The sequence below is a fragment of the Acanthochromis polyacanthus genome, chromosome 23 (assembly GCF_021347895.1).
Source record: "Acanthochromis polyacanthus isolate Apoly-LR-REF ecotype Palm Island chromosome 23, KAUST_Apoly_ChrSc, whole genome shotgun sequence".
Taxonomy (NCBI): Eukaryota; Metazoa; Chordata; class Actinopteri; family Pomacentridae; genus Acanthochromis; species Acanthochromis polyacanthus.
The window spans coordinates 1361445-1384413 of record NC_067135.1 but is presented as its reverse complement, the minus strand read 5'-3'; the positions used below and the strand labels follow the sequence as shown (position 1 = coordinate 1384413).

General features: G+C 42.3%; 1 protein-coding gene across 1 annotated transcript in view; it reads right to left on the bottom strand.

Annotated features, from left to right (window-relative positions):
• dysf (dysferlin, limb girdle muscular dystrophy 2B (autosomal recessive)) overlaps window positions 1–22969 on the bottom strand; it is a 111152-nt gene that overhangs the window by 24750 nt on the left and 63433 nt on the right. Inside the window, 3 exon segments of the mRNA XM_051944189.1 lie at window positions 7671–7769; window positions 9512–9523; window positions 19631–19690. Coding sequence (XP_051800149.1) covers window positions 7671–7769; window positions 9512–9523; window positions 19631–19690 — 171 coding nt within the window.

Genomic DNA, 22969 nt, shown 5'->3' with positions numbered 1-22969 from the left:
CTGGGAATTACAGTCGTAATAGTTCGATGGTGATGACTTTTAAATCCTCTGTCCTCCATCAGTCTCTGCTCTGAACTGGTATCAGTCAAGAAGCCAAAGCAAACACACTCATTTAGAACAGTATTCTTCATTTTATGGCCTTAATTCTCATAATAGGTGCAGCAACAGTCTCATTATTGGACGACATGTTTTTGCAGCGCTGTCATTTCTCATATGAAGGACATCGATTGTTACACGTGTGGTTTGTGTAAGTTATTGCAGAGATGCTGGTTGTGTAAATTAAACAGAGTTGAAAGTGGGAGGAGAAGGTTTGTGAAAGCAGCGAGATGAATTCCTTCTACTGCAGCTCCTTTGTTATTAGCAGGGCTTTGTTAGGAAAGAGACACAAGGAGGAAAAGAGTGATGAAGGGTCTTTGGTGGACGATCTGGGTGGAGACGGGACAGACAGGGAATGATGTAAACCAAAGAAAGGTCTGGAAACAACAGTTTATTTCAACACTTTAACACCAAACCCAGCAGCAAGGGACAGGGAAGACCAAGACAGAGGGGAGACGAAAACAGAGAGGAGACGAAGACAGAGGGGAGACGAAGACAGAGGGTAGACGAAGACAGAGGGGAGACGAAGACAGGGGAGACGAAGACAGAGAGGAGACGAAGACAGAGGGGAGACGAAAACAGAGAGGAGACGAAGACAGAGGGGAGACGAAGACAGAGGGGAGACGAAGACAGAGGGGAGACGAAGACAGAGGGGAGACGAAGACAGAGAAGAGACAAAGACAGAGGGGAGACGAAGACAGAGAGGAGACGAAGACAGAGGGAGACGAAGACAGAGAAGAGACGAAGACAGAGGGGAGACGAAGACAGAGAAGAGACGAAGACAGAGGGGAGACGAAGACAGAGGGGAGACGAAGACAGAGAGGAGACGAAGACAGAGGGAGACGAAGACAGAGGGAGACGAAGACAGAGAAGAGACGAAGACAGAGAGGAGACGAAGACAGAGGGGAGACGAAGACAGAGGGGAGACAAAGACAGAGGGGAGACGAAGACAGAGGGGAGACGAAAACAGAGGGGAGACGAAGACAGAGAAGAGACGAAGACAGAGGGGAGACGAAGACAGGGGAGACGAAGACAGAGAGGAGACGAAGACAGAGAGGAGACGAAGACAGAGGGGAGACGAAGACAGGGGAGACGAAGACAGAGGGGAGACGAAGACAGAGGGGAGACGAAGACAGAGAAGAGACGAAGACAGAGAAGAGACGAAGACAGAGGGGAGACGAAGACAGAGAGGAGACGAAGACAGAGGGAGACGAAGACAGAGGGGAGACGAAGACAGAGAGGAGACGAAGACAGAGAGGAGACGAAGACAGAGGGGAGACGAAGACAGAGAGGAGACGAAGACAGAGGGGAGACGAAGACAGAGAGAGACGAAGACAGAGGGAGACGAAGACAGAGAAGAGACGAAGACAGAGAGGAGACGAAGACAGAGAGGAGACGAAGACAGAGGGGAGACGAAGACAGAGGGGAGACGAAGACAGAGAGGAGACGAAGACAGAGGGAGACGAAGACAGAGGGGAGACGAAGACAGAGGGGAGACGAAGACAGAGAAGAGACGAAGACAGAGGGAGACGAAGACAGAGAGGAGACGAAGACAGAGGGAGACGAAGACAGAGGGGAGACGAAGACAGAGGGGAGACGAAGACAGAGAAGAGACGAAGACAGAGGGGAGACGAAGACAGAGAGGAGACGAAGACAGAGAGGAGACGAAGACAGAGGGGAGACGAAGACAGAGAGGAGACGAAGACAGAGGGAGACGAAGACAGAGGGGAGACGAAGACAGAGGGGAGACGAAGACAGAGGGGAGACGAAGACAGAGGGAGACGAAGACAGAGGGGAGACGAAGACAGAGGGGAGACGAAGACAGAGGGGAGACGAAGACAGAGAGGAGACGAAGACAGAGGGGAGACGAAGACAGAGAGGAGACGAAGACAGAGGGGAGACGAAGACAGAGGGGAGACGAAGACAGAGGGGAGACGAAGACAGAGGGAGACGAAGACAGAGGGGAGACGAAGACAGAGGGGAGACGAAGACAGAGAGGAGACGAAGACAGAGGGGAGACGAAGACAGAGGGGAGACGAAGACAGAGAGGAGACGAAGACAGAGGGAGACGAAGACAGAGGGGAGACGAAGACAGAGGGGAGACGAAGACAGAGGGGAGACGAAGACAGAGAGGAGACGAAGACAGAGGGGAGACGAAGACAGAGAGGAGACAAAATCAGAGGGAAACGTAGACAGAGGGCAGAGGAAGACAGAGGGAGATGAAGACAGACATGATGTGACATGCTTTGATGTGACATGATGTAACGTAGTATGACACAGCATGAGGTGACTTTCTGTTGTGTGGCATGGTGTGACACGTCTCTACTTGTGACATGATGTAACATATGTTTTTTTTCTGATTTGACACATGCAGACATTATTTAACTGGATGTAGCACAACGTTACATTTTAGATGAGTCTTTTAGTGACAACAGGAGGATTAACTTGTCTTGTCCTGTCAGACAACAACTCTGTCCACCAACCACCACCTCTACAGGTTGAATTTCATTTGTCTATTAAGTGCAAAACACAAAGTTTAAAAATGAAAGCACTGTGAGTTATGCACCAGAGTGTTTCTTGGCCAGTCAACCAGCAGAATCCAGGAAGTTACTGCTTCTGGCCAAGAAACAGTCCTTTGACTCCCTGATTTGATGCAAATGAAAGAAGATTCTGGAAAGACATCCAGTACAAGAGGAAGGTGGAGGACGACGAGAGGACGAGAAGTCAGAACAGGGACGTAAACAGCAACGTCTTTGTGACCGAAGCAAGAACTAACAAGTTCTACTGTGGGTGAAGACAGAAGAGAGGAAGGTAAGGAGGGTGAATCAAGGACAGAAACAGATTCTGATATTAGACAAGACATTGAAAAGGACGCAGCAAAGAAGACAGGTCAAGGTCGAGGCAGAAACCTGGAAAAAGAAAATGATATGCAGCCATGTTAGATTATTTCATGACAAGCTCATCAGTGTTTCAGAAAACTGTTTTTCCACAGATTGAATCATTTCTATCAGATGATCCTGGTATCTTCTGTGTGTAAAAATGCTCCTTTCATTGTCTAGAACTTGTTCTGACCAACCACCTATCACACATGCTGATATGAGCCTTAAAGTTTACCCAGAATGCACTTTAACATGAGTCAAATGTGACCCAACTGACTTAAAATGACCTAATTCCACGTATCCCTAAATGAACTTGTCTTCTGTCAAAACAATTAGCAGTGATGATTGAATGACTCCAGCAGAGGACATTTTTGAAAATATTGGCTCTTGAAAATGGAAACGTGTGAAAAATATTCAACTGAGGGTGGTACTGTGTACCCATAAATTTCCTGGAAATTTATATGTTTATATGGAAAGATCCATATTTCTACTAAAATACAGTCTGTGGTCCACATTTCACCAACTGTTGAGGCTCTAACATCAGTAGAACCTGATGTAATGCAAGTGTGGCAAGATGAGGTTCCAGTATTTAGATATTTTGACCAAATATTTGCCTAAAATTAGTAAAAAATTGCCCAAAATTATGTAAAAAGTGTCTAAAATTTCTTGAAACTCATCCAAAATCAGGAAAGAATTGCCCAAAATGACAACAATGACTAATTATTTGATATTAAAAATGGAAAAAAAAGTGCAAAACTTTCAACTGAGGGTGGTATTGTGTCTCCAGAAAGTTTCTGTAAGTGTAAATCTATGGATGGATCCATATTTCCAACTAAAAATCCAGTCTTTGGTCCACATTTCACCAACCTCTGAGGCTCTAACATCAGTAGAATTTGGAAAGTTTGACAAGACAAGTTCCCAGTTTGTAGATGTTTTGACTGAGTGTTGTTGTGGATTCATTGCAGGAAACAAAAACTGTGTAAACTTACAGGAACCTTCTGTGGCCACAATACCACAAATCTTGCACTATTTTCTGTTTTCAAGGACCAATAATTAAAATTGTGTCCTCTGGTGGATCCATTCAATCACTGTGATCTGCTGGAAACTATTCTGTCTGTGTCCTCATCAAATGTAATTGCTGTGGGAGTTACATTTCTGGAGATATTGAACCCTTCACAGGATGTTTTGACATAAAACTCTAAAAATTCTGCCAAAATATTAACCAGAACTTAGTTTTGGCTCACAAATACCAAATCAGCAAACTCTCAGCACCACTGCTGTCTGAGATGTCTGAGCCAGATTGTCACCAAAAGGAACTGAGTTGGCTGAATTTACAGACACACTGCTGAACTTTGTTCTGACATTTCCCATCGGCCAAGCTGGTTCTGATATATTTAGTCATTTCTGGCGCCAGACAACGGTGCTGAATCGGTGATGCAACCGAAAAGTCTGTGCAGCAGCGAGCGGAGGATGGAAACACAAACAGAAAGGTGAGAAAAAGGAGGCGACAACAGAACTGAGAGGGAAGGTGAGAATATTAAGAGAAGCGAGTTTTCCTCGGGTCAAGGCGAGGCTGGAAACTGTGCTGACAGTAGCAGCTCAGAAACCAGAGGAGGCAGGAGGGTAAGGAGAGAAGAGGTGGAAGCTCGGGTTGAGAGGAAGGTAAAGGAGGCTGGAAAGGTTGGAAACAGTGGCTCATTTCCCTGCGACAGTAGCAGATCTGAGCAAAGAGCTTGTCAGAGGAGTGAAGGGAACGGCAGAGGAGGGAATAAATAAAAAGGAGGCGCTGGCAGCGGGTCACTGGAGGCGGAGGACGGAGGGCAGGCTGGAAAGCAGCGGCTCATTGGTCATCTCACTAGTTTCCATCCAACTGTCAAGTGAATTTCGAGCAAAGTTTTGAAATGTCGCAAAACCTCAAAGGCGAATTAGATGTGTTTCCATCGGCTGGGGTGAAAGCGTTTAATAGGCTTCCTGAATGAAAAATACACCCACCAGAAAAATGGAAAGAGTCTTTCAAGGGTCAACGGCTGTTGGGAAAGCTCTTATTGTTCTCTACTGTGCCATTGAGTTTTACGTCTATAACAGGACAGAGAAACGTACTTTTACACTGGAGCATGTTCTCTTTGTGGTACCGTTCTGCTAGTTTGAAGGATTTTCCACAAGTTTGATCTATAATTTGGATAATTTTGTGCACCAATGCTTCCAAAATGTGAACAAGCACACTTTGTCTCTAATTAAGTCATCAAAATGTGACTTTCAAGCGCTTGTTTGAATTTGTCTTCTACAGAAAACTACTATTGCAGCTGCTAAATGGACCAGAGGACATTAAAGACATGGAGAGGACAGAGTTAAAGCTGTCGCTGATGTGAAATGGCTTTCAAGGGAGAGGTTAGAGGTCTAAATTAAGAGCAATAAAGAAAGGCCACATTCTGACATGATTAGTCATTTGTTTGGGCATTGGATGAGGAGACTGACGTGTGCTTCGAGTCCCGGTGGAAGGAAAGGTCGGCGTTTGGGCCGAGAGAACGGGGATAAGGGTTGGAGAGAGCGTGGGCGACGGCGGGAGCTCTGAGGCCACTGTAATGAGATTACACGACGTCGACAACGGCCGACGCGATCCGACTCGCCAACGTCGGCCTTTTCCCCGAATCCGTCCCACTGTGGCGATCCCGAAGCGAATTCACCACGATGAGTCACCGGAGAAGTTCGTAAACCGGACGGAGCGTAATGGCGCCGAGCTGCGAGGACGGGACAGACTGACAGAGGGAACTGGCAGGACGGCAAAAATGTGATTTAAATGGTGAAGTTTGGGGCAACGAGCAAAACATTTTCAGAAAACCAAACAAAGAGCTGCACTGTCTGCATCTTCCTCGTCTTTCCTTCTAACTGTCAATCTTTATTTCTTCTTTCTTCTTCTTTTGTATTTCTTTTCTTCTTTACTCTTACCTTTTTACCATCTTTGATTGTCTTTTATTCATAAACATCACCTGAACAGTTGGTCCATTCCTGTTTTCTCTTATTTTACATCAACATTAACCCGTTTCCTAACGGCAGTATCGTGTGACATGAAATGTGACTAAAAACAGTAAAAAGGCTGAATTTAAACCACAGCAACTCCACATGATGAGGTATTTTCATGCTATAAATTTTACGCATCACATAAATAATGAGTGTAAAACCTCCCTTGTAGATCTGGCTTTTAGATTGTAGTGATACCAGAAAAGTTCCCGCTCTGATGTGGCGTTAATGCTGCTTTCAGATTGAATTCCCCGTGTCCATTTCCCCAGCTCAAGCCAACTTTAATATCAAGTCTGACTGTATGAAGGTAAAATCTGAATAATAGATGTGTCGTCTTGAATTCTCTGAACCCCAAAACCTACCAGTGTCAAATATGAAATGACGACTATGATTTGTCTATTTGACTCAAAATGTGGCCAACACGAATCAAAACTGTCTAAAAAAACGTTAAACACATCCTAAGTGACTTGAAATTTGTCCAAATATGAATTAAAAATCCACCTGACTCAAAATTTGTCCAACACATTATCAAAAATTCTCCAAAGAGACTTTAAAGATGTCCAAAATGACTTAAAACTCATTAGGAAAATACTGGTGAAAATGTAAACAAAGCCGTCTTTCAGCGCTGCGTGATGACGTATTCCTCTGCTCCGGTCACCAACTACTTTCACTGAACCAGTTCCAATGTAAAGACGAAACGTTGTATGTTAAAGTGAGGACCGGCCCGTAAGCAGTAACGACGTAACGTCGTAAGTCCAGGACATCATCAACCGAAGACTTCCTGTAGTCTGCACAGTGGGGTGTTTTGTAGCTCCTTATTTTAAAAACAGAACATTCCTACGAGAAGAAACTCTATTTGCTACGTCTGCAGAGATTCCAGGTCAAAAGACAACTGGGAGTCACAGATCTACAGATCTCAAGCCATTATACTTCAGAATAGGGCCCACTCAATGTAAAATTTGCTTCTAAATTCTGAAAAAGTAAAGTATTATGGCAGTGCAACATGTTTTCAACCTGTGAAGCTGTTTAGTCAGAAAATACACGGTGCTTTACCAGATTATTTCTTAATAAACACGCTTCACTTAAAACATCCCCCGCCTTATATATAGTGCCTCTAAGTGCAAGAAATAATAATATATACTGGACGATACACCTACAAAATGATACATCTTCACTACAATAAAAACAATGAGGTGAAGGTCATACACCAAAAAAGGCACATCTACATTATGCACAGGTGGTGTTGGTGCAATATGAATGAAATCCTTCAGGTAGTTTCTGACATATGCTCCAGAAACAGAATCAAAAATATTTGAAGTGCCTCACAATGACCTTGAAAATCAGGTCAAGTTCATGCACCCCGAAAGGCACATCTAAACTATATAGAGATGGCCTGGGTGCAATATGAGTGAAATCCCTCAATTAGTTTCTGAGATATGCTCCGGAAACGAAATGTGGACGGACGGACAGACGGACGTACAGATGGACGGACGGACGGACAGACGGACGGACAGACGGACGTACAGACGGACGGACGTACAGACGGACGTGCCCACGCCAATATCGCCCTCCGTGCCTACGGCCGGCGGGGGATAAAAAAGCCTCGTCAAACACGACTATTTAAGCCTTTTCTTCTGTATCGGTGTAACTAAACCCACAACAAAAACAGAGTCCTACCTTCAGAGTGTCGAAGCCTCTCTCCAGGTAGGTCCCACACTTGTTTTTCTCTCCAGTCGAAGCATAGAATTTACTCCACCAGTCCATGAAGTCTTCTCCCTGTTGATCAAATATCAGAGGTCAGAAGTTAGCGGGTTGAAAAATAGGTGCTGACTTTACCTGAAACTCTACAGTTCAGTAAAAACATGAAGATGAACGCATGTTTAGCTCTTTTGTAAGTATTTGCTTTGGATTTCCTTCTCAAGATGACTTTTAATGTCAAGCTAATTGACAAAAATGACTTCAGTTTATCGTCTCTTTCACCAAACCGTCTGTGGCCACTGATCTAACAGCATTAATGGGTCTGATTTAGCTTGACATGTGAACTCCTGCAGCGACCTCCGACCTTCCAGACACATTCAGAGTCCTGCAGCGTCGGCGGTTTGCCTTCGTGGAGCAGCGCTCTACAAAGGGGCTCACAAATAACCCGCTTTTCATGATTTTTCCAATGATCGCATACTAACGTGGAGTTAGCCAAGTCACGTCAACACAAGTAAAAATTGTCTCTGGTGGCTCCATGGCATTAAGGTCATGTATATGGGCGTTCTGAGGCAATGGAAACGGGCAACGTTGGGACGGCAGCAGGCACAAAGTGGACAAAATCAACATGGACATGAGAAGAAACATGTTAATGCTGAAAAAGCCCAAAAACGTATGTTTATGCATGAAGAAAAGAATCATTCTGCTGCTCGCTGTGCTTCGAGCTCTTTTCCATCACGGCTCTGTTGCATATTAATGTTCTGCAGGCAAAGTAATCTATTGTTTAGATTAGATTAGGAAAGATCTTTGCATGTTTCTGGTTCCTGTGAACAGTTTGTGTGGCCAAGTCCACTGACACAAAGCAGAACTCATCTAAAAGGATTAAAAACCCTCTAAAGTGGACTTTGGCTCGTCTGGGACTGGAGCTTTGACGTTTGACACACTTGGAATTGACTGGAGTGATTTATGTGAATCAGCGAGTGAAGAATTATCTTCCTTATAAGTGACAATCAAGTCTACAGTTAAGTCCAAGTCCTAAACTTTGGGTTTAGAGTGCTACTTGAATCATTATAAACATTTTAGTAAATGTACTGCCATTTAAAGAAGACAAAGACGCAGTTATGTTGTGAATTCAAAGCAGACAGAGATGCTTTTTTTCATGTCACTTAAAATGATGAGCAAAAGGATCAACGTGGCTGTTCAAGGAGGCATTCATTTCAGTCGAGCCCAAAAAAAGGTCTTCTGGACAGAGTTCTGAGGTCAGATGGAAGAAAAACTGAAGGTGAGGCCTTTAACCCCAAGAACACCAAAGCTACCATCATGCATGGAGGTGGCAGTATCATGCTGTGGGGCTTTCTAGAAGAGCTTCTGGACTGGTTTCAGACTAGATGTTGGACTAGTTTTGGACTTTCTTGGGACCGGTTTATGTTTGGTTCCAGTCTTGGTTCTCCTGGTCTTGGATGTGGTTTAAAGTTGGTTTAGGATTTATTTTACTCTGGATCTGGTCCTGGATGAGGACTGGTTTAGGGCTGTCTTGACCGGTTCCTGATTTTGTACTGGTTGTTGACTTTTTTAGGACTGATTTCAGACTGTGTTCTGACTGGTTTTGAACATTTCTTTGGACTGGTTTAGGTTTGATTTTGGTCCTTGTTTTTGACCTTTTGTGCAAAATCGAATTGATCGTTTATATAAAAAAGCTTTTAAAATTGATAACACAGATCTGAAACATCAAATGTTAATAGAAAAGTCACCAAACACTCGCTGTGTGACCTCTAAAACATCTACAAGTTCTTTCTAACAAGACAACATGGTCACAGACTTACCCAGGGCAGCATCTAGAGTCGGCGTTAACAGCAAAAGACAGAAATTAAGTTTCATCTTACTCAGTACAGACACACAAACGCTGACAGAGTGTAACCACACATTAAAATAACAGGATTAAACACTTTTTAAGGAGCTTTTCAACACATTTCTTAATACTTATTCTCATAACGCATGCAGGGTTTCCTTCCAAAATGAAACATAAACCATGAAGAGGAAAATAAAAGAAGGGAATAAATCTGTGTATTACAAAACGGCTGCTGGCATGAAAGTCCAGCAGTAAAAGTCTTACTATTACAGTTATGAGTCATCCTGAGGCCGGCGCTCACAATGTCGTTCTGTTTTTGGAGGTTAAACTATATTTCTTTGTTTTTCACATGTTGACCGATGGCTTTCTGAGGTTTGGAGTCGAGTCATTTTGATTTATACGATGTGATTCTTGGGGCGATGTATGACATCTCTGTATGAAATCCTGCTACGTGTTTTTATCAAGACGTCCATTTTCTCAAGTGTGAAGCGGCCTCATCCATCACATTCACTAAAAGTCTGCTCGCATTGGCAACGGCGGGCGCACAGCTATTCAAAAGCTCATTTTTGATTATTTTCTCACAGAAGTAAAGCCTGTGTGTGTGCAGCCCGCTGGCTCTGACGCAACCAGGAAATAACGACCACAAAAATGGAGAATACCGAGGGGACAGATCAAGCTACCAGCCTGTCCCTTCACACAAACAGATCTGAGCGAGCCGACCCGCCCTGCAACCTTCAACCCTCCCAGGAACACTCGGCTTTAAACACGCTGCTGACGCATTCACCGCTTTTTCCTTTGTGTGCGTCTCTGCGAGCACGAAGGCATAAATGTAGAACAAAAGTGCTCTTATGGCAGCCGCTTGGTGTGGGATCCCCTTTCTCCTGCTTCCCACACGCTTACAAACACACAGCGGGGAGGGGCAGGAGGAAAACCGTGGAATTCCTCAATTTTCCAAAGCGGCAGCAGCACTGTAGAAAATGCACATTTTCCTTAACGCTGGTTACTGAAATTATTTACTGTGATTTTTACAGATTTTCTCTGAAGAAAACAGTCTTAGTTTACATGTTTACTGTTAAAAAAACTGTAAAAAAATGTCTGCATCAAAAATCTAAATGTTTTTTCTTTTACAGCGTTGGACCATAAAATTAGACTGTTTTACTTGATTTTACTGATATTTATCATTATTTTAAGAGGAACAGTGCATATTAAGGACTGAAAAATGGTAAACATCCTTTCCTTCTAACACTGATTTTCTGTTTTGTCAAAATACAGATATTTACAGTTTGTACCATTTTGTACCATTAAAAAATGGTATAAAAATGCTTTGAACCATTTTTGATGCCACAAAATGCTAAACAAAGTCAAACATTTTTGCACCATTTTGTAAATCCTTAATATATAAAACCTTTCTTTTAAAATATGACAAACATCTATAAGCTAACTCCATTTTTAGTGACTTTAAATACAAAAACTGCAATGTTCAGGTGAAAAGTTGCAAAAGAACAAATTAATGCTGTTAAAGTACAGATTTTTGATATATTGACCGTTTTGCCCAGTTTTTTCTTTCCAGTCCACATGTTTTTACTGTTGTTTTACCCCCCCCCCCCCCCCCCCCTTATAGATTACCCAGTATCCAGTAGAATGCCAAAAAAAGCATTAATGTATTCACTGACCCTAAAAAACAGGTCAAAACTGTACATACATGTAAAAATGTCAGTTTTCACTAATAATTTGTCCTTCTATAATGTTTCACTGTAAAACTGTTGTTTTACATCAGCAGAAACATCAATATTTTACAGAAAACGGTTTTTTCCCCCCGTTTTTGAATGTTCCAGTGTTCCATCCAGGTTTCTATCGTATTTTTTCTGGACTCCGTGCTGCCAGATTTTCACGGTGTGTGTTTTTACAGTGCAGGTTTGGAACCAGGCAGCACAACACACACACATGCAGTGTGAAGTGTCTGCAGTGTGTTAATGTGGCCTCGGTGTGCCGCCGCTGCCAAACGCTGATGACAGGGGCGCCAGGAATGGTGTGTGTGTGCCCACTGCTGTGTGTCAGGGTGTGCTCGCTCCATCCACCACTCCTGGTTCAGACAGATGAGGGCTCACAGAGATGGACACACACAGCCGGCAGTGGTCTGCTCAGGGTGTCAGTGTGGTTAGCAGCCTATCATTACACCCTGCAGGGAACGCCAGCTAACCAAACCAGACTGGCACTGCCAAGAGCTCTGTGAGATTTACATAAGAGCCCCGAGCTGCAAGTAAAAGCTTTAGAGGGAAACCCCCGTCCACAGCGGGTCAGAGGTCCGAGACGTGGAGTTAAAGAAGCTGTTCCAACCTCCACCTCAGAGCCAAAACACTCAGACTGCACTGACGTCACGGCTCAGACTGTAAGGGCCTCAAATTATGGATGTCCTGAAGCAGGAGCACAGCCAATCACAGCATTTTATAAGTGATTAGTATCAGAACAAGGCCAGCTCTGATCTGTGGTTTGCATCAGATTCCACAAAGGAGTCAGAAAGAGAGAGGACAAGTTGAGGTGTGACGCTTTAAATTAAACTGAGGAGCTCTGGTTGGAGGTCATTAATGACGTCTTTGTCATGGTGCCTGTTGCTGCTAAACCCCCACAATGCTCTCTGCTTTAACGTGAACTGTAGTCTGAGTGACGCCTCCTCTGGTCTCTACAGGATTGAACAGGAAGAGGCTCCACCTGCTGGAACAACCAGGAACTACAGCTGCTCTATGATACATTTACTGACATCATGTAGAAAATAAATGGTTTTCTCCGTCTTTTAGAGCTTGTGGAGCTAAAGTACATCCTACTCTCTAACACTACATTTCAGACAGTGTTCTACTGGAGCTTTAACTCTGATCTGATCACAACCTCAATACTAAATCTGGCCTCTCTCCGGTTCTATAACCAACTTCAAGCATCAGTATTATGGGATATATAATATTTTCAACAGCAAAACTGCAGCAGATTGTGTTTTTCAGCCTTGAAAACTTCGTGTGACTGTATGGACCCACCTAATACATAGAGGTGGTCCAATAATACTATAATACAAACTTGGTTATGGAGAAAATGAACAAACACAGATTTGTTCTTTATATTGTGACACCTGGATGGATTTAAACGGATCTGGTGTCAGTTTTTACCAGAACTCAGATGTTTCTCCTCCTAAATGTCATGGTTCTATCTGCTGGACTGATGAAGTTCTGAGGCTCAGAAATGATGGAAAAAGTCCATTAAAAAGTGATAAATGTGGACCCACCTCTGTGGACTTCAAGGACCTGGAACTCTGGAGATATTCATAGTACGAAGGTAAAAGTTTGCTTCATTAAATAAAGTTTTTGTGGATAAAGAATCAGCTGATTCTGAGGAAAGCTCTGACTGACCATTGATGGATTGTCCCATGTTCGCTGTGTAGGGCAGCACATAATGGCTCACTGCTGAACAGAGGACCAAAAAGCCAAACCATGAGGAGCCTCCGTAACATTGTCAGTGCAGCTGGAACTAAAACTTGCAGGCTGTTATTCTCCACAATGAATTGTGGGATACTGATGGATGCACATGATGCAGAATATCCTCTGAGTTTGGGCCAGAAAGGCTTTTTCTCTCGACCACAGCGTTCAGGCTTTGTCAACCCGTCATAATGTGTTCGTTAAAGAGCACAGCACCTGAATGGAGAACGTTTCTTCCTCAGCAGGCGGGTTTGGTGCTTTGAGGAGAATTTCCTGAACCCTCCACTGATTTTCTCTGACCCCATTCTGTATCTCCAAAGCCGGTCGACATGAAGAATGTGGAGCAGAGCTGTTTGTGTGCGTTTGTCATTCGCTCCACTGCGGTTTCAAGGCAGAACACCAAACCTCAAGTAAGAATCTGTGGCATTTTCACATAAATAAATGTCTTCTTTGCTATCACTGATTGACGTTACGCAGCTCTGACTCAACCTATAGCCAGTCTGAGAGCTTTTCCATGTGCTGCCCCACGGCCCCGCTGCCTGCTCTCACTTTTCTCTGAAATGACTGTGATGGACGGGGAATGATGTGTGCCAGACTTCTGATGAGTTGGGAATAATGTAGAAAAGAAGAAGGTAGTTAGCGGTGATTTGATCCTTCAAGGATTTAAAGATCCACCGAGCAGCTTCTGCAGATCTCTTTGGGGTTTTTTGTTCCAAATTCTACTGGCATATAGAATCTCTCCTCCTGTTGTTGAAGCAATAAAAGTTCTGTATGTCAACACTTCTGCTGCAGTCTAGACTCCTGATCTGTTCTCCACAGTCCTCCAAGGAGAGCCTCTATCACCTTTCCTCTTCATCATCTGCTTAGACCCTAAAGCATTGTCAGAGCAGAAGACACCGTGAAGAAGTCCTCTCAGAACTTTTAGATGACATTTCCCTCCTGGAAAACGCTCTCAGTGAAGCAGAAGACCTTCTGCATTGGGTGGAGTGAGAAACAAGACAGACAGATCCATCTGATGCAACTGACTGACTGTTTTGTTTTTAATTTTGGACATAATTTGCAAGTTAAAAGACATTTAAAGATTAAAATCAACTTAAATCTCACTTAAATAGGATTGTAAATGTTATTATTGTGTTTGTAATTTTACAAGAACCACAGAGAGGCAAAAAATCCTAAATAGATGCAAAATAACCACAAAAAGACACAAAACAACCACGAATGGTCCCAAAGAGACACAAAGCCACTATTTTTATCTATAACTCTGTGTTTTATTTTCCATTATATGCTGGGTAAAATCTTCATCTGAACAGTCTGTAAAACTGCCAGATAAAAGTAGTGGAGTAGAAAACCCCGCTATCTCTGTAACATGTTGGAGGACATGTAGACGCAGAAAACGCTCCGGTGTCTTCCACAAGTGCTCCGATACATTTGGATGACATTATTTTGGGCAGCAAATATGTGCAGCGCTCAGATTCTGGAGGTGAACAGCAGCTTACATCAGACTGCGGCTGAAATTAGCAGGACAAGAAAAACAATAATGATTTAGTGAGCTATTTTGACATCTTGTTTCTGGTCACAGTGTCATTACAGGACCATAAATGTGTGTTTCATAAACCCCACAAAATGCCACAAAGTCGCCTGGCATGAAGCCATTTCAGTGAGTTTCTCTTCTTCTAAAGCAGCCGGGAAAGATTTATGGACGCTGAGGCAAACTGAAGCATTTTAGAGCAGGAAAACTGACTGTTTTTGGCAAGAAGATGGATCATGAGGGTTAACGGTGAATAAGAAACGCAATGAAATCTATAAAATCTATAAAACACGTCACCATGAGACACAAAAAATAGATTATACACAATGACGCTACTGACAGCACATTTTCTGAAACTTCTCCAGCTCTGAGACTAAATCTGACTGAAGCACAATGGAAGCCGCCAACACAAACTGACAAAGAACGACCATAAATAGACAAAAAACGACCATAGACAAAAGAACGACCACAAATAGACAAAAAACGACCATAGACAAAAGAACGACCATAAATAGACAAAGAACAACCATAAATAGACAAAGAACGACCACAAATAGACAAAGAACGACCACAAATAGACAAAGAACGACCATAAATAGACAAAAAACGACCATAGACAAAAGAACGACCACAAATAGACAAAGAACGACCATAAATAGACAAAGAACGACCATAGACAAAAGAACGACCATAAATAGACAAAAAACGACCGTAGACAAAAGAACGACCATAAATAGACAAAGAACGACCACAAATAGACAAAAAACGACCATAGACAAAGAACGACCATAAATAGACAAAAGAACGACCATAAATAGACAAAGAACGACCATAGACAAAAGAACGACCATAAATAGACAAAGAACGACCATAGACAAAAGAACGACCATAAATAGACAAAAAACGACCATAGACAAAAGAACGACCATAAATAGACAAAGAACGACCATAAATAGACAAAAACGACCATAGACAAAAGAACGACCATAAATAGACAAAGAACGACCATAAATAGACAAAAGAACGACCTTAAATAGACAAAGAACGACCATAGACAAAGAACGACCATAAATAGACAAAAGAACGACCATAAATAGACAAAGAACGACCATAAATAGACAAAAAACGACCATAGACAAAAGAACGACCATAAATAGACAAAGAACGACCATAAATAGACAAAAAACGACCATAGACAAAAGAACGACCTTAAATAGACAAAGAACGACCATAGACAAAAGAACGACCATAAATAGACAAAAGAACGACCACAAATAGACAAAAAACGACCATAGACAAAAGAACGACCATAAATAGACAAAGAACGACCATAAATAGACAAAAAACGACCATAGACAAAAGAACGACCATAAATAGACAAAGAACAACCATAAATAGACAAAAGAACGACCTTAAATAGACAAAGAACAACCACAAATAGACAAAGAACGACCATAAATAGACAAAGAACGACCATAAATAGACAAAGAACAACCATAAATAGACAAAGAACAACCATAAATAGACAAAAGAACGACCTTAAATAGACAAAGAACAACCATAAATAGACAAAGAACAACCATAAATAGACAAAGAACGACCATAAATAGACAAAAGAACGACCTTAAATAGACAAAGAACGACCATAGACAAAAGAACGACCATAAATAGACAAAAAACGACCGTAGACAAAAGAACGACCATAAATAGACAAAGAACGACCACAAATAGACAAAAAACGACCATAGACAAAAGAACGACCATAAATAGACAAAAGAACGACCATAAATAGACAAAGAACGACCTTAAATAGACAAAAAAACTACCACAAAGTAACAAAAGAACAACAAAGAACACAAAACTACCATAGAGACCCATGAAAAGATCACAAATAGAAATTACAGAACCACAAGGAGACAGAAGTACGACAAAGACACGCAAAAAACCACAAAACTACCACAAAGACCAATGAAACGACCACAAAGAGACTAACAACCTACAAAGAGACAACAGAGCCACAAACAGACAACAGTACCACAAAGAGATGCAAAACAACCACAAAAAGACAAAATAACCACAAACCTACAGAAAATGACCATACAGGGACGGGAAAAGACCACAAACAGACACAACACTACCACAAAGTAACATGAGAACCACAAAAAGACACAAAACCAGCACAAAGATGCAAAATCACCGCAGAGACATGCAAAAACAAAACACAATAAAGACATGAAATGATCACAAAAAGACATAAAACACCCAAAAAAGAAAAAAGAACCACAAAGAGACACAACAGAATAGCTAAGAGACACACAACCACAAAGACATGCAAAACAACCAGACAAAAAGAGACAGAAGAACCACAAAGAGACCTACAGTCACAAAAAGAAAATCAAAACGACCCCAATGAGACACAAAAGAACCACAATGAGATGCAAAATGACCACAAAGACATAGCCTAGCCGCGCTACACAACCCACGGCAACGAATTTAATTCTCTGCCAGGGAGGGTCTAGTTACCCTCCATAAGGCTCGAGGCTGGATTCTCCTAAAACTGGCCGGACCAATCACCATGAAGTGTAGAGTCAGAAGGCGGGCGTAACGAAGTGACAACAGAGGCGTGACAATTCTGACAGAAACAACCGGAAACAATAAACAGTTATCTTTCGACTCGGCTTTGGCCACAGCCCTTAAAGATTTGAAGCTAAAATTCAACTTGAAAGATAAACAAAGGACGGCACTGAAGTGTTTCATTGAGAAGAAAGACGTATTTGGACTTATGCCGACGGGATATGGCAAATCCTTAATATACCAGTTGGCTCCGCTGGTTGGGAAGCTAATGGGACTTAGCCACAATCCGCCGGTGCTCTCGGAACTACGTCAGCCTATTCGTTGCGCTGATTGGTTGTATACCTACCCAATTGCTGCAGAGGGATTTGATAGACAACCTTTTAGCCCGCCTCCCTCCCTGTCAAGCTTCCCTAGACCCTTGTGCCGTCAGAAACATGGGTGTAGCGTGGCTAGGCTAATAAAGACAAACAAAATGACCAAAACTACTTTTTGACTACAGACTGGAGTAGTGTTCATGAGGATTAACGGTAAACAAGAGGCGCAGTGCGATCGATGAAATCTACAACAGACGTCACCATGAGACACAAACGCTGCATGAAGCACCAGCAGAGGTGGGTTTGATCCACCATAAATACTGTCATCAGCAGGGACTGGGCCGATGGGACGAGACACCCCATGTTCGTTTTGCATCTGAGCGACGTCAGATCTCACATCTCTCTAACGGGGATCGGAGGAACCATGACGCTACTGACAGCACGTCTCCTTAAACTTTTCCAGCTCTGAAACTGAATCTGCAGGGCGAGCAGTAATCTGGTAATCATCAGACATACGCCCATGACCCGCTTTCAGAGATTAAGGAGGCAGGATTTACAGCACATGAGAGGCCAGCTTTCTTCTTCTTCTGCTGCCATCAGATATTAGCTGCTCTCTGCCTGCGCTCCGTCAGACCTTCCTGATTCCTTTCATTCTCCCTGCCGGTCCTTTAGGTTCTGCTAACAGAGCTGTGGTATGGAGGATCTGTAGCAGCTCTGTTGACTTTGGCCTCGGCCAGACAGAAAGCCGAGCCTTTAATTTGACTGGATTCAATATCTGACCCTTAATAAAACAAATATCTTTGTTTGGAGAGAAAGAAATCACCCCCAATTACTGTCGAGCAGCACTACTGGAGTTGTGTGTTTGTGTGAGCAGTCTGGACCGGGTCAGGCTACGTCTTCAGATTGACCCGGCTTAGGAAAATAAAATGGAAGAATGTAACAGGGAGCGTGCTCTCTGTTCAGATGTGGGATCAGATTTCCTCTGTAACCACACGGCTCTCTGGGAATCGCTCAGTAAAACCCTGATTCCTCCAGCTGAGACCAGGCCAGCAGAGGTTCTACTCTGGTTTTATCTCAGTCCTTCCAGGTCGACCCTCAGTTATCCATCAGAGGCCCACTTAAAATAAACTTCATCAATAAGGGCTCTAAAATTAGATTTCTGCTGCTGTCTGATAGAGAAAAGTACATCTACTGCAGTTCCTGGTGGACGCTGGCTTCCAGGTTTGTCAGGATTCTGCATCTGTTGGTGCCTTTTCCTGTTTTTTTCCTTCTGTGTTGTCTGGTCTCTCTGTCTCCCTCTGTCTGCTGCTCCCTGCCTACTCTGCACCTGGTCCCTGATTGTTGTCACCTGATGCAATCAGCTCAGATTCATTTCACCTGGTCCTCCCCTCTGTATTTAAGCCTGGCCATTTCTCTCAGTTGTGCTGGCTCATTGTCTTGGACTCGTTCTGCTTCAGTCTGTGTTCCCTCCTTACCTCTGGACTACACCTGCTTACTGGATCACTCTGCTTTTCCCCCCGTTTATGGATTACACCTTTTTGGACTTTGTAGTTTTTTGATTTGTACTTCAGTTTGTTTCCACCTTCAGTCATAGTTCCGTGGTGTGAGTACTTGTCTTCAGCCCGGTTGTTTCGTCTCTGTTTAGTTGTAGCCACATGAGTCTCGTTTTCAGTTAAGTAGTAGTTTTGTTTAAATAAACCTTTTTTTACTATAATACCTGGTTGTCTGTCTGCTGTGTCTGCGCCTGGGTTCTCCACACCCCTGACAAAGATACAGTTTGGATTTACAGTGAAGTTATATTTGACCTACAGGTTTCTTCTGACTGGAAATAAACAGAAGATAAAAAGCAGTCTATTTTGGACCACTCCTCTTTGTGTCTCTGTGATTGTTTTGTGTTTCTTTGTGGTTATTTAAAGTCTGTTTTGTGTATCTGTGTGTAGCAAGCTTGATAAGTTCTTTTGTTTTTGCCCAGCGTAGTTAAAACTGATCACTAACATCTCCAACATAATCTAACAGAATCTACTGCAGTGTCCAGCGCCACTTGTTGCCAATGTGAACAGACCTGCTGTAAGTATCAACGCTGATTCCTCCGACACCATTAGTAGATTAAATGAAGAAGTACAGCATGCAAACAGGATGGATGGTAACAAAACAATCAAGTTAACGTGTAGAGTGTAAATGGATGAAATGAGCTGAAAGATGAGTTTGTTACCTACATGAAGGCTGGAACTAGAGGCTGAAAGGTTAATGATAGCTGAAGTCTCTCCATCTGCAAACTACAAGACACACACAGGAACATACACACTTTCAGGTTAGCTGGTTAGGGTTAAACTGTCAAAAAGAAGCCATCTAATGTTAGAAACGCGCTCAAAACGCTCTTCAGTCCTCAACACAGACATCACATTACCACATATATTAGTGAGTCCATCACACTAACGTCAACATTCTGTTTTCTCCCAAACAACAGTCACTGAAAAACCCACACTGTAGAAATTGTTTGTGAGGGAAAAACTGAGTGTGCCACCCTTTGTTTGTCTGGGAGGTCCTGCTGGGTGAGGTGCAGACAGCAGAACTGGGTGAACGCTGATCGATCGAGGCAGAACCACATTAGAAAGACAAAGAGCTTAGATGAAGTCACGGAGAAGCTGAGCACACCGAGGAGCAGAAGAAGAAGAAGAAGCATGCACAAACATTTACACATCTGTGCTGCAAGAGAGTATTTCTGAAATGGAACAAAAACACTCATCTGTATGAAGATTGTTTCATTTTGAAGCACCGTTAGTAGCAACAGTCTACTGGAACCAACATACACTTCAAAGGTTTGGGCTCATCCAGAAGACAATTCCACTTTTTACATTAAACTCCCACTTTTATTCGTGTGCTGACACAACTAAACAAGGTTTTCTAATCATCAATGAGCCTTTCAGCACCATGAGCTGCTCTAAAGGAGTTAAAGTTGCTCTGTATTAGCGAAAGTTGCTCTGTATTAGCAAAAGTTGCTCTGTATTAGCGAAAGTTGCTCTACATTAGCGAAAGTTGCTCTATATTAGCAAAAGTTGCTCTGTATTAGCAAAAGTTGCTCTACATTAGCGAAAGTTGCTCTACATTAGCGAAAGTTGCTCTATATTAGCGAAAGTTACTCTGTATTATCAAAAGTTGCTCTGTATTAGCGAAAGTTACTCTGTATTAGCGAAAGTTTCTCTATATTAGCAAAAGTTGCTCTGTATTAGCAAAAGTTGCTTTATATTAGCAAAAGTTGCTCTGTATTAGCGAAAGTTTCTCTACATTAGCAAAAGTTGCTCTGTATTAGGGAAAGTTGCTCTATATTAGCGAAAGTTTCTCTGTATTAGCAAAAGTTGCTTTATATTAGCAAAAGTTGCTCTGTATTAGCGAAAGTTTCTCTACATTAGCAAAAGTTGCTCTGTATTAGGGAAAGTTGCTCTGTATTAGCGAAAGTTTCTCTATATTAGCTAAAGTTGCTTTGTATTAGCGAAAGTTGCTCTATATTAGCTAAAGTTGCTCTGTATTAGCGAAAGTTGCTCTATATTAGCGAAAGTTGCTCTGTATTAGCGAAAGTTGCTCTATATTAGCGAAAGTTGCTCTGTATTAGCAAAAGTTGCTCAAAATGAGTTAAAGTTGCTCTATGTTATTTAAAGCTGCTCTACATTTAAAGTTGAAGTGTAAATGCTGTTGACAGAAGATTAAAAACGCGACTTGTTAGTCGTATTAATACAGATTAATACGGATTAATCGTGCCAATCATCTTCAGCGCTACATGATCAGACGATCAGATGAAACAATGCTGCCTGTTGTTCGTGTTGTTGACCAAATGCTGCACTTTGGTCCCTTCAAATTACAACTTCTAAATCATCCTCTGGTTAGAATCTGCAAGCGATCCGGGTCGACAAGCGTGCAGAGATTTGATCCGTCAGCGGAGATTTATCCGTTGGTTGCGTCACCGTTATTTGCTGTTTTGATGTGAGAGCTCTTTAATTGGATGGGGGTGTAAACGTCAGGGTGTGTACACTAATTTCAACACCCCTCTTGGACTCTCACGCTCCATGGTGAACGAGCTCGTCTTAGACCTCCCGTGTCACCAGACGTTTAACGCTGAGCTCCTCAAACACAACACAATGGAGTTTTTGCAACAGAGCAAGAGAATGGAAAAGTGGTGTGTGGTTTAGGGAGTGGTCGGTGTTGTAAGGATGAGGTAACAGCAGTACATCACAGACAGTCCATGGTGTCTCTCCTCATGGTAAATACCGCATACATATGTTTTATCTTATGTTGTGACAGCCTAAAGCAAGTCAATCCTTCAATTTTAGTACAAAGATTAGTTTAAAGTTCGATACGTGACTTTCTTCTGCAGAACTTTCAGCCTTCCTGTTTAGATTGTGGTATCGTTTGCAACAGCTTTGATTCAGAGTTCACCAAACCAACAACAAACAACAGTTACTGAACATAACTCAGTCCTATGTAGGAAATAAAACAACTAAGAAGGAATGTTTCGGTTTGATGTTGAACTTGATCATTTGTTTACATCAGCTAAGACACCGGTGTCATAATGGGAGAACACAGTTTGTACCAGGTTCTAAGGATGCTAAGCTAATGCTGCTGTTTTGATCAACAAATATATGATTTAAGTTGCAAAACCAGCTCTGTTTTAGACTAAAATCACTGGGGGTGTAACGAAATGGTCAACTCAGGAAACGATACAAAATACTCACGATATGAAATAAAGACTAAGGAAAATCCCCAACAGTAGGAAGTTAAGCAAAAATCTCATTTTCTTTATTTTCTTCCTGATGCAGACATACAAAAATAATGCTGCATCACTACAAAATAAACGCTCTTTGATAAAAACTAAAGTGTAGTTTTTTCCCCCTCATTTAGACTACAGTGCAAATACAAACATAAAAGTCTATAAAAAGTGCTTTGTTGTTGTAATAATCAGGATAACTACATTCTTGAATGAAAAGGAAACCAAACATCAGTCCCAGGAGCTGCAGTCTGACCTATAAATGTCTGAACTGTGAACTAGTCGTACTCGCTGCAGCATACGGTGAACTATAGCGGCATATTCTGCACACGGTTTTTGTTTTATCGCAATCTTCTCACCGTTCTCTCATCGTTTACAGAGGAAGCCACAACCGATTTATTTGACGAAGGAGCGTCAGTTAATTCCTCAACCTCGTCTTCCTCCGTTTTAAAGCGAGTGTTTTGCTACAGTAGTCGAGGAGGGTCAAAAATCATCAATCTCAGTGGTGCACGGCGCCCCTTCGCGCTTTTATTTCGTGCGTCTTGAATTTTATTTCGTCATTTTTGTTTCACCCCTAAAAATCACTGTAATCTATCCCAGCTCTTCTTAAACACATAAACTTTGTCGGAGGTCATTAGAAGTCACACAAGTCTTTGTCATGGCGCTCCTTTGCTAGCTAAACTCCCACAAAGTGGAAAACAGAACCATTGTGATCAGCATCATTTGGATGAACACAGCAAACCTTCACTTTCATCAAAGCTCCAGAGTTAAATCCACTATTTGTTGTGGTTTTGCT